The sequence below is a fragment of the Podarcis filfolensis genome, assembly GCF_964270895.1.
Source record: "Podarcis filfolensis genome assembly, chromosome: 2".
Taxonomy (NCBI): domain Eukaryota; kingdom Metazoa; phylum Chordata; class Lepidosauria; order Squamata; family Lacertidae; genus Podarcis; species Podarcis filfolensis.
Window position 1 is genome coordinate 20,359,884 of NC_139605.1, and position 27,907 is coordinate 20,387,790.

Genomic DNA, 27,907 nt, shown 5'->3' on the forward strand with positions numbered 1-27,907 from the left:
AATAGTACCTCGGGTTAAGAACTTTGCTTCAGGACGACAACAGAAATCGCGTGGTGGCGGCACCGGGAGGCCCCATTAGCTAAAGTGGTGCTTCAGGTTAAGAATGGACCTCTGGAACGAATTAAGTACGTAACCAGAGGTACCACTGTACTACAGCTTCCTATCAATATGCAACTACTGTATTGCTTAGTAATTGGGTGCAACAGATAGTGTGATGAGGATGAATTCAGACAACAAACTACTTTCCAGATACAAAGCTTCCCTGACCCCTTGTAAGTTGGGTCCACATGACACCCAAGTTCAGCGCTATCTTGTAATGGGGTTCACACACCCCCCCTCACTGCTAACCACCCTCACACCCTCCATATTAGCCTCCCATGCACAACACATCCTGCCTTTTATCGAGGGAAGGAGTGGGAACTGGCATTTGCTAGAGACAAGAGAGGCTAAGGCTTTATCCTCAAGTGGAAATAAAGCTGCTTATCACAGTTAACATGTAAAGCCTTGTCATCCAGGAACAGAGGTAAAGTACGTGGTAGGCAGGTAAGCAGGCCCTAGCTCTATACTCAGGTAGTGTTGTTGTTTAGTCGTTTAGTCATGTCCGACTCTTCATGACCCTATGGACCAGAGCACGCCAGGCACTCCTGTCTTCCACTGCCTCCCACAGTTTGGTCAGACTCATGTTTGTAGCTTCGAGAACACTGTCCAACCATCTCATCCTCTGTCGTCCCCTTCTCCTTCCAACATCAGGGTCTTCTCCAGGGAGTCTTCTCTTCTCATGAGGTGGCCAAAGTATTGGAGCCTCAGCTTCACGATCTGTCCTTCCAGTGAGCAGGTAGTGTAGCCAAATCCAAAAGAGGGCAAAGCTCCTGCACCTTTAATGCAGAGGGAATTTCAGCAGGTGTAGCTTATCATGCAAGCTACATCCACTGAAATGCTTTCATCTGGGGGGGGGGGCTCTGTCCTCTCTTGCATCCGACCAGTAAGGTTGGGGAAAACTCCTGTCTGAATACTCCTGGAGAGTCACTGTAGACAATGTAGTTGGTGGTCTGATTCAGTGTTAAAACAGTTGCCTGTATTTACGGTAAATAGCTTTTTCTCCTTGTTTGATAGCTCCGAGACTTACAATAATATGATCCTCTTAATATTAAACATTGTCATACCATACAGATGCTACATTTTCATCCATTTTTTTCCTACCTAGCCTTATTTTGTTAGAAATTAAGCTTTCGCCGATAACATCAAAATATGATCTGCAAGTCTCTTGAGAAGATTTTTGCACGGATTGCATTTGTTAATGCTGTTTGTAAGTAATGTTGTCACTCACATAAATAAATTTTGTTCATGATGAAAGCACACACAGACATTATCTGAAAATATGTTATTGTAAATACACATGCATTTCCACACCGTCTTCTGTGCATAGAATAAAATTGGGATGCTTGTATCTGCAAGGAACCATATTAGTCCTAATAGGCAAAGTAGCGGGGTGGTGAGAAGCATTACTAGAGAGATCCGACTGATTATTATTCAGTGTCTGTTAGCAGGCAAAATATGCAAACGGTGTTTCTATATAGTGCAGCAAAGGGAACCTAACCCTAACACAGTCAGTAGATGGGGCAAAACCTTGGGATCTGTTTTATTCACAAGCAATTTATTTTTTTCATTTTGCACCGTTTGGGGACATACTAGCAAACCTGTAAATGTCCCCCCCAGTCATTAAGACAAAAAAGGGGGGAAGGGTTATGGCCCCAAATATCAACACTGGCAGGATGCAAAAAAATCGGTTTCAGGTCTGTTCCTCCAGGCGAAAAAAACCGACCAAAACAATGGGGGGAGGATGCAGCGAAGCCTTGCTTTTATGTCAGCCTTGCTGACGAAGCCAACTGAGGAAAAGTCGTCTTAAGGCAGGAAGGAAAACAAAACCCTTTTACAAAGCGCTGAAATCAGAAAGCAAGGGGTGGAAGTATGAAATTTGACATGAAACACGACTGCAGCTTCGAAAACAACGGAGTTTGTCGCATATGCCCACGCTTCACCCCCGGACTAGCCAGCCCAGAGCTCGCCCAGCAGCGCCTAACGGCCCCGCCGTTGCTACCGGTCTACTTATAGCCCGGTTGCCATGGGCTCGTCCTGTGACGCCACGCGAACCGGGGCAGATTCCTCCGCTCCACCAGAGCGCGCGTGCGCCGAGAGAACGTTTCCCCCTCGCCACGTGACGCCGCCCACCTATTTATTTATTTATTTATCGGCTCTCTCTCTCTCTCTCTCTCTCTCTCTCTCTCTCTCTCTCTCTCTCTCTCTCCCCACGCCTCCCTCTTCACCCGAGCAGCCTTGTCGTGCCCCACGCGCCGCCTCCTTCTCCTCGTCGCCGTCACGTGGCCCCGAGCGACGCCGGCTTTCCGGAAGTACGTCACGTAGAGCTCGGGCCTGGCTCCTCCTGAGTTCTCCCCTTTCCCAACCCCCACCCCCACGCAGCTCGGAACTTCGGCTCGAAACAAAAACAAACCGCGGGGGTGGGGGAGAGTCGCTGCCGCGGCCCTTCGTGTGTGTGCGCGCGCGCGCGTGCGTGCGTGCGTGCTGCGGTCGGGGTGGGGGAGGGGTGCCGGCGAGTGACTGTTGGGGCGGAGAAGGCGAAGCCGCGGCGGCGGCGGCGGCGGCGGGCGAAGGTGCGCAAGGGCGGGGCCCGTCAGCGGGAGGGTGCGCGGCGGCGGCGGCTGGGGGGGGCGGAGTGGTGAGCCCTGAGGGAGGGGGAGGGGCCTCCGTCGAGGTGCGGAGGGGGGGGAGTCACTGAGGAGGCAGGGGGTGTATCCGTGTATTTGTGTGTGTGTGTGTAAGGGGGGGGTTTATAAGTGTGTTGTGGGACTGGGTCGTGTCGCGTCTCTTGGTCGCGGGGAACCCCCCCCACCTTGGCCTCCCTCAGGTGTGATCCAGGAGCTGTCACTCTGCAGGTGGGCCCGCTTTTTCCCCTCATGGTCGTTCCCCTACAGCAAGGACCGAAGAAGTGGCTGCAAAAAGGGCCCGTGGTCTTGGGCCTGGCTGCAGCCTTGTTTCCGTGCGTTGCATGCTGTTGCAGGTGCGCTGTGTGTGTGTGTGTAACCTGTCGTGTAGGAAGCTGTCAGGTGCCAAAAAGCAGGTGGGCAGAGGCACCTGGGTTAGGCAGGGTCCCCAAGTGCGCAAGTTGCGCCCCCACCCACCCAGGAGACTTTTCCAGACACGTGGGAATAAGGGGTGTATTGTATTGTGGGGCTGGAGGATATGGCTTTCTAGGCCATGGGCTGACTCTGTGAAAGAAGCTGGGCGGGGGGGGGGGGGAGTGCTGCGCGCTACAAAACCCGAGGAGTTGCCTTTGCTCTTCTTTCCAAATAAAGGCTCCTAGAAGCAGGCAGTGGAGATTATTGCGGCATGTGGTTCGTGCCAACTGGCGAGAAGTAAGGAGAGGTCCGAAAGTGTGGGAAAGAAAGTGGCTTGGTTAGGTCAGTGCAGTGAAAATAGCGTAGCTGCTTTGTTGCTGGTGTCATGAGATGAACAGCTCTCGCAGCCAACCAGATGCCCAGAGGCAATGTTATAGCAACCAACTGTGCCACGACAACTTAGATGAGACCTCAACCTCAGCTGGTGAGCTTAGGGGCTCAAAAAAGATAGTTATTTTAGGAGTACATTAGCCCTTTCAGGGGTTTTTTTTTGGGGGGGGGGTACCATCATAAATACAAGGTTTATTGGTGCCAAAGTTAACCATGTAGGAGCAATTAATAGGTGTTTAATGTATTTTCTGAGTGCTTAAAACACTTTACATCTGCTAGATTGAGACTGAGAGCAGGAGCCATCTTCTCATTGATATTTGTAAAGTACTCTGTGAGCCTTTTTGGCTGAAGACTAGAATAAAAATACAACAAAACTGTAAAGCAATCTAGCCTTCTGTGTCAGACCAACACGGCTACCTACCTGAATCTAGCCTTCTATGGGTCAACATGGGCCTTGAGAAATCCTTTTTTCCGTGGGCTGTAAAAATGTTTTATCTGCCACTGATCTGAGCAAAATTGCGAACAAACATGAGAAATTTGAATCAAAATGCTGATGAATTTTCATGAAGATTTTTTAAAATAAATAAAAAAGCAAATGGATATGGTAATGTGGATAAATTTATTTAAGGTTGGAAACATTAGGAATGGAAAGAATACAAAATCAACATATATGACCATCCTTGTTTTTAGGCAGCATGGGATATATTTATGAAGGCTCTAGATTTTGTTCTACTGCTTTGGGGATGGGTCAGTTAAGAAGGCTTGTTCTTCTGCAGTTCCTTCTTTGCTGCTTTCCAAATTTGTTTCTGGTGTGTGTGTGTGTGTGTGTGTGTGTGTGAATAGTGCTGTTTGTTCCTAATAAAATTTGCTTTTGAAAGACTCAGTAGCTGAGCTTTGTTCACAGTCTAGGCACTGTGGTCTGAATCTATGGGGCAGTCCTGCTTTGTGGCAGGCTTAACTGCAAAAGATTTTCATATTATGTAAACATGATTTTATGTGGAGAAGGAAATGGGTGTGGAAGAGTTTTTTTGAAGATGAAATGGGAGTTTATTGGTTATGTTCTAGTGTATTCCAGAAGTTGGACGTTTCTGAGCAGGAAGAATTATTCACTGGAACTTGCCACCACAAGATGTAGTGATGGCTGGCAATTTGGACTTTTAACAGTGGTCTGCCAGGAATCTCAGCAATTTTTGAATACTCTCTTTGGCGGGGGGGGGGGGCAAAGAGTTTGGGAACCACTGGTCTAAAGACTATGTGCGGGGTGGAAACCAGGATCCAGCTGCACTGACTTTGTAACAACTGGATCCCATGGGTGTAGCTTCTACAGGTTAGAATGTCCTGTGCTTGCTGATGACTGGCTCTCCCAGTAGAAGAGATAAATCCTGGATGAAACTCCAGGCCTTCTTTCCTCTCCACCCATTTCAAAGCAGTTGCTGTTCCGTACATTCAGAACAGATCAGCAGTCACATTTAAGAGCCAGATGCTAGTTATTGGTTCCTTTTGTAGTGATGCAGCCCTGTGCAGTGTGTTTTCAGGAAGGCAGTTTGGGATGTGCCTAGCTGTGGCATGTAGTGCCCTTTGTTGCTCAGACTTGGAGAGCTTTTCACACTTCTATTCTCCTTCATCATAGCTCCTGCCTTAGAGGCTATTATTTTATCTCAGGCTTACACCTGAGTCATGGACTCCTGGCTGGGAGTGGTTGGGGTGTCTTTAAGTTTAATAGGAAAGGAGCTCTGGCTCATGGAGTGTTCCGTCTTGTTCATACTTGGCTATTGGTAGGATTTAATTGGGCTTAGAGTTGATAGTTTAGAATTCTTAGTGAGGAAGAGCGCTTTGAAATTCTCAAGCATTTCTGAAAGGCTATGAGCCTATATTTTTATATAAAGTTTATATAAGGTTAATCATGGGCAGTAGTATACTGTCTGGCAGAAAACACATGGAAAGGCAAACTCTTTGAGTATGGCGGGGTCTTCTGTAATTGGTAGAAAAGTTTTGGAGTAGTAGATTTCCATCTAGGTTGTGTGCCAGTATTCACCTGGTGTCTTGGGCCATTTGCCAGGCGTACATTGATGTGTGCCCTGGACCCTCCTTTAAACACACAAACACACACACACACACTGGCTTATTTGGGCAGCTGGGTCTAGAGGCTATTTTAATTTCTCACACTGACCAGAATTGGGGATGTTAGAGGAAATCAAAATGGTCTCTAGATCCAGCAACTCAGTTGTAGATCAAGCAGACCCATCCATGGAGGAGGAGTGCCACCAGCGGACCACTTTGCCCAGGGCCCCCTAAATCTGGAGGTGTCCATGTTCCTACCCATCTCTAAGGTCTGCCACTTGGGACTGTCACTGTTACTGCATACCTCAGTCCTGACTGCTATGTTTCCTAGTAATACTTCACATTCAGAGTGTAATCCAATTTGCTGAGGCCCGTGAATGGTGGGGACTAAGCTCACCAGGAGCAACAAAATATAGCATGATTATACTGGTGACGGAAGGGCAAAGTAGTGGCTCGGTGAGCTCATTGGAGATCCAGGGGACCTGGTGTTGCGTATAAAGGCTGCCAGTTGTGGACTATTTGTTGTCCCTTTGTGCTCCAGGGTATTTGAAGTAATTGCCTGGTTACGTCTTCAAAAATGTTGTTTCCTGGGTGGGAATTTGTGTGCTTCTTGCAAGGAAAGTCCTGTCTGGTCTATATCATATTTGATGCTCAGGTCATGCTTCTCTTGAGGTACATACATAATCTGGCCTTTGTGCAGGCAGTTATCCTTGAAATTTAACTTCTTGAACTAGGTGGTATTTCCAAGTAAGAGTTCCTAGGCTTCACTTTCACTGTGCTGTGCCCAGGAGGCAGTAAGTGGGGAAGACCATATTAAGGTTCTCTATAACTGAATTGACAGGTGATGAATCTGAAAAAGTAAAGCATTCAGTTTTGGTTTCCTTCTGACAGCCTAAGCCAGGGGTAGGCAAACTAAGGCCTGGGGGCCAGATCCGGCCCAATAGCCTTCTAAATCTGGCCCACGGTCGGTCCGGGAATCGGCCTGTTTTTACATGAGTAGAATGTGTCTTTTTATTTAAAATGCATCTCTGGGTTATTTGTGGGGCATAGGAATTTGTTCATTCCCCCCCCCCCAAAAAATATAGTCCAGCCCCCCACAAGGTCTGAGGGACAGTGGACCGGCCCCCTGCTGAAAAAGTTTGCTGACCCCTGGCCTAAGCTTTTCCTGTTTGTTCATGGGAGGTGCTGGAGAGTGAAACTGGTATTTGACAGCTTAGGTCTCTGAGCTGGCTAACCTGATAGTGGCAGGCAGGCTAGCAGGAAAGGGAATTGGCCAGTAGCTGCATGGAGTGTTGTGGGGAGCCTGTATTGCTCAGCCTGGCTGGCAGTAACAAGCAGGGGTGTCTCTGATTACCTCTTCAGAGAGCTGCTTTTACTGTATTGCTGTAACGATATGATGAATATTTAAGTTGTAACTGGCCTCTTAGATGCAAGGCACTCAAATGGACAAGCAAATGGAGGGGTGTTGGTAGATTTTGGAAAGCCCCAGGAATTCCGTAACTTAAAAGGAAATTTTGCTGGCTTTTGCGCCCATTCAGAGAATCATAATCGTTTCTGAAGCAGCAACAACCCGCATGGAAATCAACAGTCTTGTGCTCAGCTGTTTCTATTGCACCCAGTAATGGAAAGGGATCAGATAACAGCACTCTGGCTTTGACAGACTACTGAGCCACCCATTTGTTCTGGTAGAACTAGATCCTCACCAGGATGACTTTTTGTCTTACAGAAATATTGCCTGTACATTTTGACTGTGGTCATGCAATGTAAAATAAAATCCTCATCTCAAAATGCGTGTAGATAAGACCGTGCGTTGAATGGGCAGTGATTCCCATTCCGATCAGTAGTACTGTATTCAATTTTCAAAGCAAAGACATTTGTACTGGCTTTCCCTGTCTTATGTGTGTGTGTGTGTCTGTGTGTACACACACACACACACAGCACTTCAATAAGGCTTCTGACAGCACAGGTATTTGCCGTTCCTCTGCTACCACCCTTACCCATTGTGTTCCTCCATGTGCCCCCCCCAGGCATTTGTTCCTTGCCAGAGAGATTGACCACAAAGAATCGCCAAGATAGCTGGCTCGGGAAGAAAACGTCGCACCCCTGACCCAGACTCTGTCACCGACCCCGGCGGGCCGTTTGTCTCATCCAAACGGCTGAAAATGTCCAACAGTGCCAGCATCCCTGGCCAGAGAAGAGCAGCACGGGGCGTGGAAGATGCAACCAGTAAGAAGAAGCAGAAGGACCGAGCCAATCAGGAGAATAAGGAAGGCGAGAGACCAGTTGGCAGTGACTCAAAGAAAGGTATGGTTTTGTGCTATAGGTACCTAGTACTCTACGTTTAAATCCAGTATAAATACTATGTTTGTATAAGTATGCTGGATCAATTGAAAGGTTGAAAACTACGTGCATCAGGCTGATTACTGTAGAGCAAATGGAGGGAGTACCTTGAGTTAAGGCTCAAAAGGACTCGGGACACCTAGGGACCAGGGCTGGAAAAATACTTGTAAAGTTCCTCTATATCACTGTTACATACTTTTTGTTCAGTGCACAAAGTATGCAAAACTTTCCAGAAAGTGCTACACAGAACCCAGCTGTCTCTATGCAAAATGTTTACAGTCAAATTATGCTCGCAAGACCATAACTTTACTCTCGATCAGTTAATTAGTAGTAATTGCCATCTGCCAGTTGCCAAAGTCACACCCACACCATACATTTAAAACACATGACTTTCCCCAAATAATCATGGGAACTATTATTTATTAAGGGTAGTGGAAGGTATACAAATTTAATTAAGTTAGTAGTAATAGTAGTAGTAGTTATAGCTCTGTACGGGGTAAGTACAGTTCCCAGGATTCCTTGGGGGAAGAATGTGCTTTAAAGGTGTGTTGTGGATGTCATGGCCATGGTTGTAATAAATTTGAATCCCCACTCTACCTACAACTCACATTGAGGGAATTAAGTCACCCTTCAACCACTCATAACAAGCATAATTTTAAGAGTTGCTTAAAGAAGTGAGAAGGACAAAGTGTTCCATGTTGTGTGATTTTTGAATATACAGCCCAAGTATAATAGGCTGCACTAAATATGGAAGCAGAGCAAACAGATGGCATGGAGGTGTGGTGTATGCGTGTTGATATTGTCCAAGAAAGACCTTCCTGAAAAGGTGAGAATGGAAGAGAGCTCTAAAAGGTGGGCTCAGTGGGTTTGGCAAATGCAGAAGGGAAAATTGCTCCAGGTATAGAAAGGATCACAGCACAAGAGAGACGGGTGTAAATCAGGAGTAGGCAAACTGTTTGCTTCCAACAGCTACATTTGGGGCAACCCAGTCAGATGGGTGGGGTACAGACAAGCAAATAATAATAATTCTTGGGGGATGGGCAGTGGATGAGGGGGCATACACTTTCACATGCACACACGCAAATGCACACAGAGCTCCAAAGGAGGCAAGCTAGAGGATCACAGTGATGCCATTGTGGTTCTCCCATTCCTTGTGTCCAGGAAAAGCTCTTCGGCTTTTACCAACAGCAATCAGCTGCTGGGGGTGGGGGAGGGACAGGCATGTTGTGGGCAGTGATTCCATTGGGCCACTCCCTACACCCCAGCTGACAGGGGCTGACAATCTGTTTGGTGGACTGAGGGAGCACAGCTGCAATGAGGGAGAAGGCATGCCTAGAGAGCCATCCCAGTGCACCTTTCTCATGCAAATCATGCTCTGTGCAGCCTGCCAAATTTGATTGGTGTGCTGAAATGAGTGTGAATCCAGCTTGTAAGGCGTCTAAGCAACTTGCAAGTTGCTCACAGCAATGTGAGGTGGAATTTTTTTTCGAAAGCAAAAATTTTCCATTGCTTGTTTTTTCTATGGGAAAGTATCCATTTCATAAGTTCATTACCAACAATGTATGGGTGCCAATTTCAAAGGCAATATTAGCCAAGCTTGACAGTTTTTAAATTGTACTTTTATGTTTTTTGGGACATTATCCCTAGCAAACGATGCAAGTCAGCATATCATGCTCAGTTGTTCGGGTTGCTAGGCTGTGTTGTGAGTCAACAGTTTTCAGTATCTTTGTTTTTTCTTAAATTTAAACAACATAAGGGAAGTGTGCCTGCTAATGGCTTTATTTTTTAAAGAAATACTCCAATTTTAAAATCTGTGTTTTCTACACAATATACATGTAAAGCATGTTAAGTGCTTCAATTTCCACATCCAATTAATTTAGGTTCAATACTTTTTCATTGGGACAAAAAAATGGATATATTTTGTTTACTAAATACAAATAAACATGCTAGATTGAATCACTCTCTAGGGGATCAGAATAATTTCTGATGCAAAATCACCTTATGCAAATCTGAGGTTTCCAGTTCAAAATTTTATGGGAAATCAACATCTCTAGTTGCCCACTTGTGGTGTCAGTAGATGAAGGGAGCACAGATTAAAGATGATGCGTAAAAGATGCGTATGTCTGGGAGACGAAGGAGAAGGAACGATGAAGAGCCTTGTGTTATGGTCAGCTGCTATAAATTAAGCTAGAAAGGGGCAGGGAGCCAATGCAGAGAGAGAAAGTCAAGCTCTTAACAGTGTTGCTCAAGGCAGTTTCTTTTGAAGGATATAATATGACTCAGGATTTGCCATGCGCTGTTCCAAAACCAGCTGCCTGCTTCTGTGCCCTGAGCTCAATGCAAAGTTGCAGCCTTAAGGACTGTTTTTCTTGCTTAATGCTCTCTTGCATACCCAAATGTTTTGCAAATTGTGGAAGTCTTGGACACTAGCAGCTTGCAAAACAAGTACACACCTTTCCGTTCACTATCTCCTCCACTCTCTCCAAATATTTATAAGAGAAAGGACTCTCTCTCCCCGCCCCGCTCCATCTTTGTTCCTATCCTTGTGATCATGGACAGGTGTACCATGTACACCAGGGGTCAGCAAACTTTTTCAGCAGGGGGCCGGTCCGCTGTCCGTCAGACCTTGTGGGTGGCTGGACTATATTGGGGGGGGATGAACGAATTCCTATGCCCCACAAATAACCCAGAGATGCATTTAAAATAAAAAGACACATTCTACTCATTTAAAAACACGCTGATTCCCAGACTCTCTGCAGGTCGGATTTAGAATGCGATTGGGCTGAATCCGGCCCCCGGGCCTTAGTTTGCCTACCCTTGATGTACACAATTTCAGTAAATTTAAACAACAAAAAAAATTCTTTCCAGTAGCATCTTAAAGACCAACTAAATTAGTTCTTGGTATGAGCTTTCGTGTGCATGCACACTTCTTCAGATACATGCACACGAAAGCTCATACCAAGCTCATACCAAGAACTAACTTAGTTGGTCTTTAAGGTGCTACTGGAAAGAAATTTTTTTTGTTTTGTTTTGACTATGGCAGACCAACACGGCTACCTATCTGTATCAGTAAATTTAGTTAGGGAATAATTGTCATCGGATGTACAACAGTTACATTTCAAGTAATACTGCTGGTGATACTTGGAGGTGCTGTTTTTGAGGAGGCTCTCCCTTAAAGGAGAGGCAGCTTGCCACTAATTGTCGTTGGTTGTGTCTGACATTATTCTCTTATCTCTCATGGTGCAACATGCAGCGCACCAACTTATTACTGCTGCTAATTATTGTCCTTCTGTGGTGGAAAGAACAGGTCTTGAGGCTAACAGTTGCCTTTCTTTGGTCTAGATAAAAGCTACCTTACAGCACCACTGTTCTAATAATAAGTTCAGTTAGGGGACGAGCAGATTAGAACTCATAGCAGTGATTCATCAACTCCTCTTGCTGTAAATCTTCTTACTGGGTTATTACGGCAATTGGATGTTCAGCCAGCTTAGGCTGGTTTAGTGACTTCCATTAGTTCGGCTTGCATCGCTGTTTATATGTAGCTCTCTCTTCCATAAAGAAACAAGCTAAAGTGTTCATTTTTCATGATAAGTGATTAAAAATTAAGTATTTAGAATATAGATAATAGTACCAATTCTGGTTTTGGATGAGTGTGAAAAATATATTTGGTGCCATGAAATCCTTCATTGAGCCAACTTGTGTTGAAGCATGCACAGCAGACTCTTAAGAGCCAGTGTGGTGTAGTGGTTAAGAGCGGTAGTCTCGTAATCTGGGGAACCAGGTTCGCGTCCCCGCTCCTCCACATGCAGCTGCTGGGTGACCTTGGGCTAGTCACACTTCTTTGAAGTCTCTCAGCCCCACTCACCTCACAGAGTGTTTGTTGTGGGGGAGGAAGGGAAAGGAGAATGTTAGCCGCTTTGAGACTCCTTTGGGTAGTGATAAAGCAGGATATCAAATCCAAACTCTTCTTCTTCTTCTTAATTTTTCACAAGGTAGAATATACAATTGCAAATTACCAAACAGAAGAATTGAAGAGCTTGAAAGCTGGCACATTTATTTCACCAGCAGTGGCTTTTTGCAGTGATATTTGCCCCTTATTCCCACTCTAACCTCCACCTGCAAATTAGTTCTGTAGAAAGTGACATAGTTTAGAAAGCTTCCTATGATAAAACCTGCGAGGGTTTGTCTTTAGTGGCTGAGTTCAGACTTTTTTGGCCTCCAAATGCCTTTCCTCTCTGCACAGAATCCTAGCACGCCTAATTCAGTGAATCAAGGCTGAACTTAAGGTGGAAGGCACAATGGCCAACTTGCTGTGAAGAAAGGCCTAATAATTTCCTGTCTTTAAATATGGCAATATATCAAGCACTTTCATCTATCTTCCCCACTTACTTAGCAACCTCCCTCTCATGTTTCAAGCCTTCTCCAGCTATGCAGATTTGGTTGTCAGCCAGGAACCTTTCCCTGTTTTCGCCACTTCCACTTTCCTGGATTGCTGAAATTGCCAGGAAATTTCCACACACTGAGGCTAAACTGTCTAAACTCTGCCTCTGTAGATGTGTACCCTTTGTCACAGGCTCATGCTTTGACAGAAGGACCCACCTCCAGTCAGCCTCTCCCCTGGTTCTGTAGGGTTAAAAATTAGGACTATTCCCCATGAGTATTTATCATTTGCCAAACATCATGGGCGTGTTGCACTTCACATTTACCTTCCGAAATTCCACACAACCTGAAGCACTAAATTCTCAAGGTCATGTCCTTGGAATAAAATCATTAGGACAGTGGAATCTAGGCCAACAACATTGTTTAGTCTTGAAAGAAGTCTCCACAGTGAGTCAGGCCGAGACCACAGTGGAATTTGCTGCCAAGGAGTGTGGTGGAGTCTCCTTCTTTGGAGGTCTTTAAGCAGAGACTTGACAACCATATGTCAGGAGTGCTCTGATGGTGTTTCCTGCTTGGCAGGGGGTTGGACTCGATGGCTCTTGTGGTCTCTTCCAACTCTATGATTCTATGATTCATAATAAGGCATTTTTTTAATTTGCAAACTATTAAAATAGTACATAAGGAAAGGGACTTGTGGGGAAGGAACGGGGGCCTTTATGAAGTTTCTGGTGGGAGAGTGGGTGCACCCAATCCGTGGAGTTCCAGAGGGGGTGGTCTGTTGTTGGTGGTTGTTTTTTGGTAGAAAATGCATTTACTTCTTTAAGCTTATACCTGCAGTTTTGAAGCCCAGAATATCCTTTTGAAAGTGAAAGCTGGGATTCTCAATAATCTAATGCAGCAATTGCTGGTGAGGGAAGCCTTGCTATTTGTCCGTAGAGAGCTGGGGTGGGGAACCTCTGATCCACAGAACTAATTGGGCCTGCCAAACCTCCCCATTTGGTCCGCAGGTCCACTGCAGTCAACCCACACCCACCTGTGCTACATCCGATTTCATACAGCACGTCGGGTGTGGGGCAGGTGAAGACCTGACCTGAGCCAAAGGGGAGGGTTTCAGGGGATGCCACCCTGCAAATCCCTGTGCAAATGTTACACAGACCTCTTTCCTGCATGCATTGACAAAGAGGCGACATGGCACCTGTTGCTGCAGGCCAGGCAACCACAACAATTGACAATTCCATAAGCCTTATTTGGCTTGTTACCTTCCTCTGCGTGTTGCTGCCGTTGCCTTCCTCTTGGTTGTGTGCAAGTTCCTTATCCAGGCAGCAGGACTGTGGTGATTAAAAAACAAGAAGTAAGCTTTAACCTGTGGAGGACCTATTCCAAAGTGAGGAGCAGCAGAGAGGTACCTTGTGCAGGTGCAGTGAGCAGCTGCTCATGGCAAAGCAACACACCTCTTCTATGTTTCTTTGATCACTAGAGCCTTTCCCTGGCCTGGCGCTGGTAGAGCCCAATTGGCAGAGGGAGTCGGAGGAGGGTAAGTTGCAGGGGTGCATGACTTCAGGGTGCGAAAAGTGCTGAGCCACCTTATTTATCCTTGATGCGCCTGTCTGCACTGTGTGGCTGCCCCACTCCTTTTCAGGGCTGAGGGTTGCTTCTTTAACAAGCGATCTTAACAAAGCTGTGTCAATCTAACAGCCTAACAAGCTGCCAAGGTAGCGTGACAAAAGAAGGGGGACCTTGACTGCCGTAAGGACCTTGACGCTGGCCCATTTGAGGCATGAGAAGCACATGGTAAGATCAGCCCTTCACCAGCAGAGGGCATGGCAGTTATGTCACAGGAGAGCATCAGCTACTGCTGCCTCAAGCATGTCTGTGTCTTTCTGTTCCCATGGAAGTGATGGGTGTTCAGCCACATTCCTCTCCGCTTTTGAGTGGGGAGTGCAGGAGAGCTCAAGAATTGCCAGACAGGGTCATGCCAGTGAACCTGCCAGCTCAGGACCCTGTCATCCTGAGAACCACCACGGACATTCGCCAGGGAAGAGGGCACCTGCATCTCACAACATGCCCCAAGTGAGGATTCTTGGAATAGAACAGACTCTCCACCAAGGAAGGTGTTGCTCCTCAAGACACCCAGAACCAGCATGGATAATCAGGCCTAAGGGGAGGGAGTCTGGTCCTTAGGTCAAGGCCTATGTGTGGAAGCCCATCCCTGCTGAGCCAACTTTATTGAAACTCATTTATAAGCCACCTTTCCCTATGTGAACCACCTTGAGAACTTTTTGTTTAAAAGTGGTATAAATAAATAATAACTGACAGTTGCTATAGGGTAGGTTGCAGTCAGGGCAGATTACAAATGGGGCATACTGATGATAATCCATCTCATTAGTTTCCAGCATCTCATACTCATGTACGTGAACTATATATAGCACTTTAGAGCGTTCAAAGTGATTCACATACATGTTTTCCATAATCCTCATAACTGTCCTGCACAGTGTTAGCCAGTATTGCTTTTTCCTGTGCTACAGACCTGAGGTTGAGAGATAATGGCTTACCTAGGACCACCTGGTCACGGTGAGGTGGCTGAGGTGAACTGTGAACCGCTTAATTGACTCACAGCTTGTGCTTAAGTTACTGTATTCCACCAGCTCCTAATACAATGCTGTAACACACTGTTTTTCAGTACTGAGAATGTACCTTTGGCTGCAATGGCTTGTTGCCACTGTTGAATATTCTCCACATTTTCATGTGACCTGTTTAAGAAGAGTTTTGATAGCTGTCTTCCTGCCATCCTGCGTGGCAACGATTTCTGTGTTGGTTATGATGCCGTAGGAGTGCTGCAAACTTACACTCTGTTACTAACTCTGCTTCAAGTCCTGGACTCTCACATTCATGAGCTAACAGGTCACTCTGGCACTTTGCCCTTCTGGATCAGCAAGTGAGAGACTGACATCTCCATTAACCCTTTTGTTTCCTAGACCTGCTGCTGGACTGGAAGCAGAATGCTCATGAAATCATTGTGAAGCTGAACTTGGGTGGCGGAGTCCTGAAGGGAGAGGAAGTGGATACATCTTTCACAGACACCAGTTGTGTTGTCAAGTTACCAGGTGTGTGATGCAGACATTCTTTCTTTTTCCTCTAGCTCTTAGTTGGCTGGGCATCTCTCTCTCTTTCTGTTTGCTCCTTTTCTTTTGCTCTTGGTGAACAGTAGCAGCAGTTTCCCTCTTTAAAGCAAAACTCCAAACTGGGAGGGGAAGAACCAATGAACAAGAATAGCAGCCTACTTGTCCTTAGTCTATACATGCAGGGACTTGAGGCTTCAGCCCTACCAGGAGTCAGAAGACCATAGCCTCTGTTTATGGGTAAAGAGTGACTGAAAATTGGGCATTTGAGGAATCCTGAGGTTAACAAGCAAGCAATCTGCCAAGAGAACCATTTGAGCACCTCCAGGAAGGGACATTGGGTCCTTCTCTTGGGGAACATTATCTGGTTCATAGCTTGATGATGAGTAAAGGTAACTGGTGCCTAGAATAATGTATCCTTCCTGCAGGGCAGTTCATGATGGAGGAACTGAGGAAGGAACCCTGCATGTGGCTAGAAGGACTACTTCTTTGCAGGGTGGGGTCAATGGGAAACAGTTTAGGGATTTTTTTGTTTTTGTTTTGTAACGCTTTGGGCTTCATTTAGCATCTGCTTCAGCACTGAATGCCGCAGTCTTTAAAACCCCTAGCCCCCAAGCTTGAGGGCTTCTTAGTGGAATAACTGTTTGTGATAGCAAATTAAGGGGAATGAGTTTTCTTCCCACAGAGGCCCAAGAAGTGGCAGATAAAGATTCAACAGGAAACTTAGGTTGTTCTGATTGTGCAGTGGAGAGCAAAACGTGGCATTTATTGTTGGAACCAGCAGTTTGTATAGGATCCTGCGAGACTTGTGTTTTCTTTTTTAAAAATCTTATGTCCCAGAGGTGCAGAAACAGGCCTAAAAACATGTTGTTAAGTATTTTTGTTGTGTGTGTTTTGTAAAGGCTCAACACACAGCGAGCAGTAAAAGTCTGGGTCAAGAGATGCTAGCTCAGGGAATAGATTTCACTTGGCATAGTTATTTGCTATTTTCTATGGCTCTCAGCTCGCTTCTTCAGGCTTGAGCATGAGTCCCAGCCCTGCTTTTTCAATTCCTTGCAAAAAAAAAAAAAAGTAGTACAACATAAGTCTTTTTTAAAAAATTACTGTGTGAAACATTATTCACCCCAATGCAAAATGTTGTAGAACTGTAAATATTTTTTAAACAAACAAACACACACAAAAAACCCTTTTCTCTTGAGACTAGCGCAGCACTATCCTGGTTAAGTCAGCACAGGTGTGCTTCTGTTTTCATCCAGTGTGGCTTGGCAAAAACATTGTGAACATACAAAGTTGCCTTACACTACATGAGACCATCTAGCCCAGGCATAGGCAAACTCCAGCCTTCCAGATGTTTTGGGACTACAACTCCCATCATCCCTAGCTAACCCCAGTGGTCAGGGATGATGGGAATTGCAGACCCAAAACAGCTGGAGGGCCGAGTTTGCCTATGCCTGATCTAGCCCAATACTATCTTGTGATGACCAGCAGTGGCTTCCCAAGGTTTTGGACAGAGGCTATTCCTGATCTCTTGAGGGGCATTCACTAGAGAAGTCAGAGGTTGCACCTAGGACCTTCTGCCTTCAATGCACTATTCGCTGTTGCCTCTCTGTTGTCTTCTTGGCGGGGGGAGTGGGGAGTGAACTGCAGCCGAAAGACTGTTGTATGTGCCGTATCTCCAACCCCCCCCCTTAGATGGCCGTGAGTGGAGCTGCCAGTTATTTGCGGAGATTGAGAGCTCCTGCAGCAAAGTTCAGTACAAGAAGGGCAATATCCTACAGCTGGTGCTACAAAAGAAGATCCCGTTGCACACTTGGGCTTCACTTTTGGTAAGATTCAGCCTTATTCTGAACATGCAGGTGGGGTTTTGTTCCGTAGCTCAGCCTTTTCTGAAACCAGCAAGGATAGGTAGAATGAGAGCCGGACTACCTTTTCATAGAATCTTAGAGTTGTAATCTTAGGGTTGGCTCGGCAGTGATACACTCCAGGGAGCCGAAACAGCTGCTGTGACTCTGGGCAAACAGTCCCCAACCTGTTACCCATGGCCAGCCTAAATCTGTTTCCTGTAAGCAAAGGAGCCACATTTATTATTATTTTTATTACTCACTAAACACGTTTATTACCTGCCCTTTACCAAAGGTTCTAGGTGGCTTACCTCATAATACAACAGTAAGATACATACATAAATAATGTATCACTAAAACAGAACAGCTGGTAAAATCCTTAACAGTAATCAGACATTTCCAAAAGTGTGGCCAAAACCTTGTGCCTTGGTGTGTCTTCTTAATACCTGCAAAGCTGGGGCTAGGTGTGCATCCAGAGGCAGGGAGTTCCACAGTCACATGTCCGTTCCCGTGGCATCAAGCAGGGGATCCTCATTGCCACCCCCTGGACATGCCTCTGTAGGTAGAAGTGGAACCACTGCAACACAGTGCCTCCAGCTCCTGACCCTTGGAGTCAGTCCTAAAGAATGCCATGGTCAAAAGAGACCAAGCGGTAAAGAAAAATTTAACAGAGTTGCACCCGCACCCTCAACACTTTTCTAACAACCAGGGTGACTAATGCTGTTTCAGTCCCAATCCCAGGCCTGAAACCAGATCGAAATGGCTCTAGGTAACCCATTTCTCCCAAGCATGCCTGCAGTTGAATCTCCCCACCCCTTTTGAGCAACTGGCCCCCCAAAGGGGATATTTTCAACTGGGCAATAGCTATTCAATACTTAAGGAACTGAGGAGCTCCTCTTAAAGTGGCAGTGTATACCTCCTCCTTAAGGGCAACAGATGCATCCATGCATTCCTCCTTGTCTAGCTTTTATAAGCCATTACAGGGAAGTTGGAGAGAATAGCAGATCACTCAAACCCTTACAAGCACCCTGCCCCCATCATTGGGCTGCAATAATTGAAATTGATCTGATACAGTTGGACCAGGCAACGCTCAGGACACCACCTCAGGATTTGCTCTGTGGTGTCCTGTTCTGTTCAAATCTGAGGGATGTTATCCTCAGATCGCCTTTTCAAAAATGTCACAGCAGGCTTCCAATAACTCAAACAACTACAAGCCCCCCATTAACGGAATTGATCCAGCATGCAGAAAGCAGATCAAGTGTATGTCTGGCTGCATCCATTCAGCTCAGTCTGAAAGGAGCCTGCTCCTCTCCCTAACTCAATATAGTAATTTTTAGCCTTTAAAAAAATTGTTCCAGAAACGCTGCAAGGATGGCTCAAGGGAGCAGACGAAGAGGCCTGCGTGTAAGGAGAATGGCAAGGAAAAATCCCCTTCTGTGGTGGAGGTGCCTGAGGAGCCCCAGCCTGACAGCACAGCGGAGCCATCCAGGGGCAAACGGGAGCCCTCCAACCCAAAGCGAGGCTCTGGGAGGAACGAGGCTGCAGGAGGGAAGAGCCCAGCCAGTCCGGGACTGCCAGCTGGCCCTAGTGCCAAAAGGGCAGTGGGTGTCAAAGCTAGCCTGTCCGAGGAGGAAGGAAACAGCTTGGGGAGCACAGGACTCAGTGGGAAAGCCGGCAACCCGAGAAATGACAAGGGAGCCCAAGGCGATGCCCCGCCAGACCTAAAGGTGAGAAGCGGGGAGAGAGGGGTGTGCATGGCTCAGGGCTGGGAGCTGCTGCTTTTTTGTTGTTGAGCCCTATGACAAAGGGAACAGGCTGCCTCCTTTCTCCCATCAAATGACTGTCAGTCCAAGAAAGGGCAGACTTGGCTCTGTGGTCTGTCCCTGCGGACAGGAGACTCTGGGATGCTCATCAGAAATGCAGGTGTGCCATCCTTGCTTCCACTTGTAGACACATGACTGGAATTCTTCCTCGATTATTGCCAAAGGCCTTGTTCTGAAATTCACTGCATGGTCTAAACATAGATGCAGGTACACATGTCTGGAGTTCAGAACATAGAACTCCAAGATACAAGGCTGGGCACACGCTAAGGCGTTTTGCCAACTTGTGATACGTCCCCTTGGCTCTTCCTTTGTGGGCACTGTTTGTGTGGCCAATGCCGTGTCCCTGGAAAACAGGTCGGTGCGGCCTGCTCAACTGTCCGACCTAGGTTCAGACACACCCCCTGGAGTAGGGAAGCACTAGCTGAAAGCAGAGTGGATGCCAAATCAGATGGGCCATCCAATGGCATTGGGGTGGTGCTTCTTCCTAGCAAACCACTAGGGACCTCTTCCCAACCATGCAGCTGAATACTCTCAAGACTGCTTGGCCCCTCTACAGCGTCAGGCTCCAAACCCTTCTTCCTCCCCCTCAGATCAGTCCTGCCAAGAGGTCTCCATGGAGTTCGTAACACTTGGCTCCTAGTTTTGTGGCTTACTGTCGTCCTCACTTTTGAGAACAGGGATTTCATAGAATCATAGAGTTGGAAGAGACCACAAGGGCCATTGAGTCCAACCCCCTGCCAAGCAGGGAACACCATCAGAGCACTCCTGACATATGGTTGTCAAGCCTCTGCTTAAAGACCTCCAAAGAAGGAGACTCCACCACACTCCTTGGCAGCAAATTCCACTGTCAAACAGCTCTTACTGTCAGGAAGTTCTTCCTAATGTTTAGGTGGAATCTTCTTTCTTGTAGTTTGGATCCATTGCTCCGTGTCCGCTTCTCTGGAGCAGCAGAAAACAACCTTTCTCCCTCCTCTATGTGACATCCTTTTATATATTTGAACATGGCTATCATATCACCCCTTAACCTCCTCTTCTCCAGGCTAAACATGCCCAGCTCCCTTAGCCGTTTCTCTTGAGCCTTCCAAGTTTTAACAGCTTTTCCACCCAAGAGGCTCACTTGTCCTGTTGCTGAAGGGGCTTGAAATGACCAAGTTTGCCTGTAGGTAAACTGAGCTGGTGCTTTCTCTTTCTCACCCCTTCTGATTGCTACAGTTACTAGATTAAGATGCAGTATTCCCTTGCTGTGGTGCAGCAATGGTTACGAGTACTGAACTGCGTCCTACTGTGCAGAAAGCCATTTCCAGGTGTTTAATGAAGCAAAAGGGCAGAAAATGAATAAATGCATTCATTCCTAGCATCATATTATTATTATTATTATTATTATTATTATTATTATTATTAATATTACTAATTACTGTATTGGCCCGAATATAAGCAGCACTTTTTTTTTTCCAAATTCCAATCTGGAAAAGTTGAAAGTGCGGTTTATATTTGTGACCTTATGATACTGCTGCTGAAACAGCTGCCCAGGAGGGCCATCGGGAGTGCGGGACAACAGCATGCCGCCCACTCACGACTCCCAAGCCTTCCCGAGAACGAATGGGGAAGGCCACTGGCAAAGCGGCGCGGCTCCCCCCCCCCCCGGAAGCAGCTTGGGGCAACGGCACGCAGCCTGCCTGTCACTCCCACGCCTCCCCAGCGCTGGTTTGGTGAGGTAGTGCCAGGAGGCAATAGTGTCAGAAGCAGGCGTGCAGTGCGCTCAGAACCGGGCATTGCCCATCCCTCATTCAGGGTGGTAGAGCCAGGAGGCGGGCCACACCCACAAATAAGCCTTCAATTTTAAAGGTGTGGCTTATTTGTGGGTGTGTCTTATATTCGGGCCAATACGGTACTATTTTATACACCTGACGGGATTCAAATGAGAGTTAAGGTATGGCTATGCCCTAGGAAGGGACGCGGGTGGCGCTGTGGGTGAAACCACAGAGCCTAGGGCTTGCCAATCAGAAGGTCAGCGGTTCGAATCCCCATGACGGGGTGGGCTCCCATTGTTCTGTCCCAGCTCCTGCCAACCTAGCAGTTTGAAAGCACGTCAAAGTGCAAGTAGATAAATAGGTACCGCTCCAGCAGGAAGGTAAATGGCGCTTCCATGCGCTGCTTTGGTTCTCCAGAAGCGCCTTAGTCATGCTGACCACATGACCCAGAAGCTGTATGCGGCTCCCTCGGCCAATAAAGCGAGATGAGCACCGCAACCCCAGAGTCGGTCACGACTGGACCTAATGGTCAGGGGTACTTTTACCTTTATGCCCTAGGAAGGGTAGTCTTCACTAAAGGCAGTGTCCGTTTCCTTGAATTTGTTTAGTTCTTCTATGCTACTTGCCTCATTGCTGCTTTTGGTGGTATTAAGAGTCTCCCAGTTCAACTGCATCTTGTGTTAGCATGTTGCAAAGGTGTCCTTGGCACCTCCCTTAAGAATTGCAGTCCACCCCTCAGGTGCCTGTTGCACACTGGTGATATTCACCCATAGAGGCGCCATGGACTACAGCTGCAATCTTTGTTCTTTTCTATTAGTCATACGTCACATAATTTTATAGGAGAAGGTCGCTGTGGCATGCCTCGGGTTACATGCTTTGCAGTGGCTATCGCTGCATCTGATTGTGCCTTCTCTTCTCCCTACATTGCCAGGCTGACAACTTGGAGAGGGTGTCGGTGCCAGTGGAAACGCAGCTGCCTCCAGTCTCTGCAGACTCACTGCCCTGCCAGCTTCGGCCCTGCCCAGAGAAGAGGGCTCCACAGCCAGCCAGTTCCTCTGAGACTCCACAGGGGCCAGAAGTTGCTTCTGCCTTCAGCGAAGGCCTCTCCTCCTCTCCGCCATCCAGGGACACTGAGAAAAGAGGCTGGTCCGAGGACAGCGATGCCCTTGAGGCTGTTGCTAATGGTGAGGGAGGGGATGGGGTTCCTGCATGCTCACCCATTTAAGAAATAGTTTGAATTGGTCAGTGAAGTAGCAGCGGGACCTACCTTCTGTAGAGTGGCTGGGGAAATCTAGCCAGATGGGCAGAGTATAAATAATAAAATTGTTGTTGTTATTGTTAGGCAAGAACTGTTTGTGGACAAGGGCTATGTTTATATATAAGTATATAATATATATATTATATATATGTAATTTTTATTGATTTCCCCCCAATAACAAATATGCAATTTCAGTAGCATTCAACAAGGGCTATGTTTTGAGCTGTTCACAAGAAGCACCACATCAGAATTGGGTGGAGAATTCAGCATCCTGAAAAGCTCTGTATTTATTTTTAAAACAAGGTGTTAGCCTAGGCTTGAAATTGTTCAGGCAGCAAGAAAGACCATGGCTGGGAATGCCTCTGCCTGAGATTTACTGTTGGTCACAGTGGACGGTACCAGCCTAGATGGACTTGTAATCCAGCTTGGTATATGATCTGTCCACCGGGCATTGTGTAGCCAATCTCAGAAATGTGTTTTTTTTGTTTTGTTTTGTTTTTTTTCCAGGATCTAAGCCATGGCTTTATTGTCTTGCCACATTACAATACAGTATTCTTTTTTTTGTTTGTTTGTTTAAATTTTTATTAGTTTCAATTCCTTATACCACACCAAACATTAAAACAACAAAAAAGACAAACAAAACACAAAAAACAGCAAAAAGAAAAAAGAAAAACATTACATAACATAAGACACCAACAAATTAAACTTACAGTAATTAAATAACTAAATCACACAACAATAGTTGACTTCCCTTCAACTCGGTTTCGGAATGTGTTACAAAAAGTTTTCTATCTGCAGTTTCATTTTCTTAAAACTCTTTACATCACAAGCGTTACATCGAGCCTACTGTGATTTTTAGATTTTTTACATCTGTTTCAATATATGTCATAAATTTATTCCATTCATTATTAAACTTTGTACCTTTTTGGTTTCTTATTTTCTGTGTCATTTTTGCCAATTCTATATAATCAAATAATTTAGATTGCCACTCGTTTATAGTTGGGATTTTTGATGTCTTCCAATTTTGTGCTATTAGGGTTCTAGCAGCCACTGTTGCATATTGGAAAAGTGTTTGATCTTCCTTTTTAATTTCTTCTCCAATTATCCCCAGAAGGAAGGCCTCGGGTTTTTTTGTGAAGGTATATTTAAATATATTTTTTAGTTCATTGTAAATAGATTCCCAAAACTTTCTAATTACCTCACACGACCACCACATGTGATAAAAATTGCCTTCCTTAATCTTACATTTCCAGCATGATTTGTCTCCGGTTTTGTACATTTTTTCTAATTTTACAGGCGTGATGTACCACCTGTACATCCTTTTATCCATGTTCTCTCTAAGTGTTGTACATGCCGAGAATTTCATACCTTTATTCCAGAGTTTCTTCCATTTATCAAACTCTATGTTGTATCCAAAGTCTATCGCCCATTTCACCATTACTTCCTTTATTTCTTCATCTTTGGTGTCCCAATCAAGCAACTGGCTGTACATTTTTGATAGGAGTTTTGATTTGTTTTCTAATATTTCTACCTGGAATCTGGATTTTTTTTCGTTCATCCCATTCTTTTTATCTTCAGTCCACATAGCATTAATTTGGTGAAATTGGATCCAACCTGTCAGTTTATTCTTTATCTCTTCATATGGCCTAATCTTCCATCCATTTTCTGTTTTTACTAGCAAATCTTCATAGGTCCATCTTTCTCCTTCAATGTTTGTTTTTTTTATTGTTAAAATATCGATTGGTGATAACCACCAAGGGGTATTTTTTTCCAATAGTTTTTTGTTTCTCTCCCATACTTCCAACAGTGGCCCTCTAATAATATGATTAGAAAATCCTTTGTGGACCTTTCCCTTATTACGCCATAGATAAGCGTGCCAACCAAATCTTATATTGAATCCTTCTAAATCTAACAGATCTGTGTTTTTGATGACAACCCAATCTTTAACCCAGCAAAGGCACGAGGCTTCATAATACAGCTTCAAATTTGGAACCACAAATCCTCCCCTATCTCTTTGATCTGTGAGTAATTTGAATCTAATTCTTGGCCTTTTTCCTTGCCAAATAAATTTAGAGAGTACTTTCTGCCAATCTTTAAATACTGAGGTTCCCCTGATTATCGGTATATTTTGAAATAAGAACAGCAATTTCGGTAATAAACTCATCTTAATTGCCGCCATTCTTCCCGACCAAGAGAGTTTTATTCTGTTCCAGATATCCAGGTCCTTCCTTATTTCTTTCCATGTGTTTGTGTAGTTGTCTTCCATTAAATTTATATTCTTCATCGTTAGCCAAATTCCAAGGTATTTTACTTTTTTAGTTGTTTTGATCCCAGTCTGTAATTCAAGATGGTTTTTTACCTCTTCTTTCATATTTTTAGTTATCATTTTAGTTTTTGTTCTATTTAATTTAAAGCCGGATAACTTTCCAAATTCTTCTAGCAAATCTAACACTTTACCGACACTTTTTTTGGGGTCCTCCAGCGACAACGTAAGATCATCGGCATATGCTTTCAATTTATATTCTTTCACTCCAATTCTTATTCCGCGTATCTCTGAAGTTTTCCTTATCTTATTTGTAATTATTTCTAACACCATAATAAACAAAAGAGGTGACAGAGGGCACCCCTGTCTTGTACCCTTTGAAATTTCAAAGGATTCTGTTAAGTTGTTATTAATAATTAATTTAGCACTTTGTTGTGAATAAATTGCTTTTATTCCTTCCAGGAATGTGCCCTCTATCCCTGTCATTTCCAAACATTTTATTAGAAAACGCCAGGATACATTGTCAAAAGCCTTTTCGGCGTCAATGAACATTAATACCGCGGGAATTTCATTTTTGCATTCTAGGTATTCAATAAGGTTTATTATATGTCTTATGTTGTCTTTTATTTGCCTATTAGGTAAAAAACCAGCTTGATCATTATGAATGAGATTGGCTAAGCACTTTTTAAGTCGACTCGCCATTACATCTGCAAAGATCTTATAATCATTATTTAATAATGAAATCGGTCTGTAGTTCTTAATATTAAGTTTATCCGAGTCAGGTTTCGGTATTAGCGTGATGTATGCTTCTTTCCAGGACGCTGGTATTCTTCCTCCTCTTAAAATCTCATTCATTACTTCACAAAGCACCGGTGTTAAAAGTTCTTCTAGGACTTTGTAATACTTGGCCGATAAGCCATCTGGCCCCGGGGCTTTCCCCAGTTTCATCTTCTTTATCGCCTCCTGAATTTCCTCTACTTTTATGGGTTTATTTAATAGACTTCTTTCCTCCTCCGATATACTGTTGATTCTGTTTTCTTCTAGATATTTTCCTATTTCTATTACGTCTTCTTCTTCTCTTTTATATAGATTTTCATAGAATTTAAGGAAGCTCTTTTTTATTTCATTAGGATCCTCCAAGACTTGTTCTTCTACTTTTACTTTATTGATCACATTTTGTTTTCTCCTTTTTCTTAATTGCCACGCCAGGAATTTTCCAGTTTTATTTGCAGACTCGAAGAATTTTTGTTTCATTAACTTAATTCCCCATTCTACCTCTTGATTTATTAATATTGAGTATTGTGTTTGTAACATCTTATACAGTTGCTTATTACTTTCATCATTCGGTTTCTCTATCAGGTTCTTTTCACATTCTCTTAGTTGGGTAATTAACTCTTCTTTTTTTTGTTCTCTCACCTTTTTTCTATAACTATTTTGTTGTATCAAAAAACCTCTTAGCACTGCCTTACTGGCATCCCAGACTATATCCATATTTGTTTCTTTATTGATGTTTAAATCAAAGTAGTCTTTCAAGGTGGTTTTAGCCTTTTCAATCACTTCCTCTTTTTCAAATAAATAGTCGTTCATTCTCCATCTGTACATACCCTGGGTCTCCCATTTTAAATGTAACATTATTGAACTATGATCAGATAGTGTTCTGGGTTGTATCTCACATTTCGACACTCTTATTGTTAATTCTCTTGATATCCAAATCTGATCCAGCCTGCTCCAACTCTGATGTGGCTCTGAAAAGTGGGTGAATTGTTTTGTCATGGGGTTTTTATGTCTCCATATGTCTATTAAATCTAAATTTTCCTCGAGGTCATTAAACGATCTTGGAAGTTTCCCTTGATTTAAGTTCTTCCTTTTCGAGCTTCTGTCTAATTCTGGTGTAGGCACTCCATTTAGATCTCCAAGTAGAACCAATTTATTATTTTCTAGATCCAGTAAAGCTTGTTCCAATTTCTTAAAAAACTCCATTTTGTTTGTATTTGCCGCATAGACCGTTACCACATTGAGTTTTTCTCCCTGATAGTTAATTTGTAGGATAGTTAATTCCTAGGATTCTTCCTTCCTCGTCCTTGCATACTAATTTAGGTTCTAATTTCTCCTTCACATAAATTACTACCCCTCTTTTTTTTCTTAGAATCTGAATTGATAAACTCTGTTCCCAACTTTTTATTTATTAAAATATGTTTGTGTTTTTTGGCGACATGTGTTTCTTGGCAACAAATCACATCAATATTTTTTTTCTTTACAATTTTCTCAAATTTATTTCTCTTAGACTTTTCGTTAAGACCGTTCACATTCCAAGACAAAAACTTAAGGGTCATTTCAATATTTAACTAGCGTACGCTTTATCCTAATTTCTGATTTAAATTCTAGTACTTCTATTTCCAATGGTTTCCACGTCTCAGAAATTGATAGAGGAGTGGAACAGTGTAATTGTTCGCAATGGCAAGGGAGATGTGGGTCTTGTGCTCTGCATAGCTCTTTGCTGCTCTTTGTGATTGGCAGAAGCCTAAACAATTTATGCAAATTTGCATAAGGTGTATAAGTCATGTAATTTAATTTTTGGACGCTGAATTTTAACGTTTCAAGTGCACGCTGCTCCAGTGCATTCTGCAGACTAATGTCTGGTTGATCTATTTCCAACTCCTCCTACCTGACCCCAAGAGACAAACCCTATTTGAGAATTTAGGTCACATGCTGGGCTCTCTCGCTCCCTTGTCACATTTCTCTGGCTTGCTGTTCCTGAGGAGGGTGCAGAGACGCTATTCAAAGCACCTCTGTTATTGTCATTACTGTCATTGTCTTTGCTTTCCCCCCTCCCAGAACCAGAACCCACAGTGAATCTGACGTTCGTGAAGAACGACTCGTATGAGAAAGGGAACGATTCTATGGTGTTGCACGTTTATGTGAAGGAGATTCACAAGGAGATGTCCAGGGTGCTCTTTCGGGAGCAGGACTTCACACTGTTGTTCCAGACGAGGTACGGCGACTCCTGGTTCAGAGGCCAAGTGCTTTTCCTTCCCAGAACTGGACTTTGCCAGTAAGTGGGATCGACAGCAGGGAAGCGATGGCTCCTGTCTGTCTCTTTTGCCTGAACTTCTTTCTGTCTTTGCAGTGATGCCAACTTCCTGCGACTGCATCCAGATTGTGGCTCTCATACAGTATTCAGGTGGCAAGTGAAACTCAGGTATAAGACTTTCCTTCTCTACACTAATGGTATAGACAGTGTTTCTGTTGCTCCTCCCCACCTGCACATCCAGCACCAATCTGACACAGCTCATCTCCCTTCTGAATTAAGGTCTATGAATTAGTATATTAGAAATCAATGTATATTTACTTTACACTGGGGCCCCAGGCCTGGGACACTCAGGTATCTCTTTGATGATATTGTAGATTTTTAAAAAAGGGGTTCTTTGTCATCTGTTACTATGGCTTTGTTTTGCTAATGCATACCAGCAATCAGACCCTGTCCCTGCATCATGATCTAAATAAGCTGTCCCTGCATCATGATCTAAATAAGCCTCCTACCCACTTT

At 44.6% G+C, this 27,907-nt stretch overlaps 1 protein-coding gene across 22 annotated transcripts in view; it reads left to right on the forward strand.

The window, feature by feature from the left end:
• Positions 1-2,173: 2,173 nt before the first annotated feature.
• USP19 (ubiquitin specific peptidase 19) overlaps positions 2,174-27,907 on the forward strand; it is a 46,044-nt gene continuing 20,310 nt past the window's right edge. For 3 of the 22 annotated variants that reach the window (XM_083600393.1, XM_083600394.1, XM_083600404.1), the window contains exons 1-9: positions 2,391-2,669; positions 7,613-7,889; positions 13,783-13,839; positions 15,281-15,409; positions 17,117-17,250; positions 18,624-18,992; positions 21,771-22,023; positions 27,196-27,352; positions 27,488-27,559. In XM_083600393.1, the coding sequence (XP_083456519.1) occupies positions 7,748-7,889; positions 13,783-13,839; positions 15,281-15,409; positions 17,117-17,250; positions 18,624-18,992; positions 21,771-22,023; positions 27,196-27,352; positions 27,488-27,559 (1,313 nt within the window). In that variant the 5' untranslated portion in view covers positions 2,391-2,669; positions 7,613-7,747. Of the gene's footprint in view, positions 2,670-2,780; positions 3,137-3,457; positions 3,619-7,612; positions 7,890-13,782; positions 13,840-15,280; positions 15,410-17,116; positions 17,251-18,623; positions 18,993-21,770; positions 22,024-27,195; positions 27,353-27,487; positions 27,560-27,907 lie in introns of those variants that run through there. The other 19 variants (XM_083600395.1, XM_083600396.1, XM_083600407.1 and 16 more) reach the window with 15 other exon arrangements.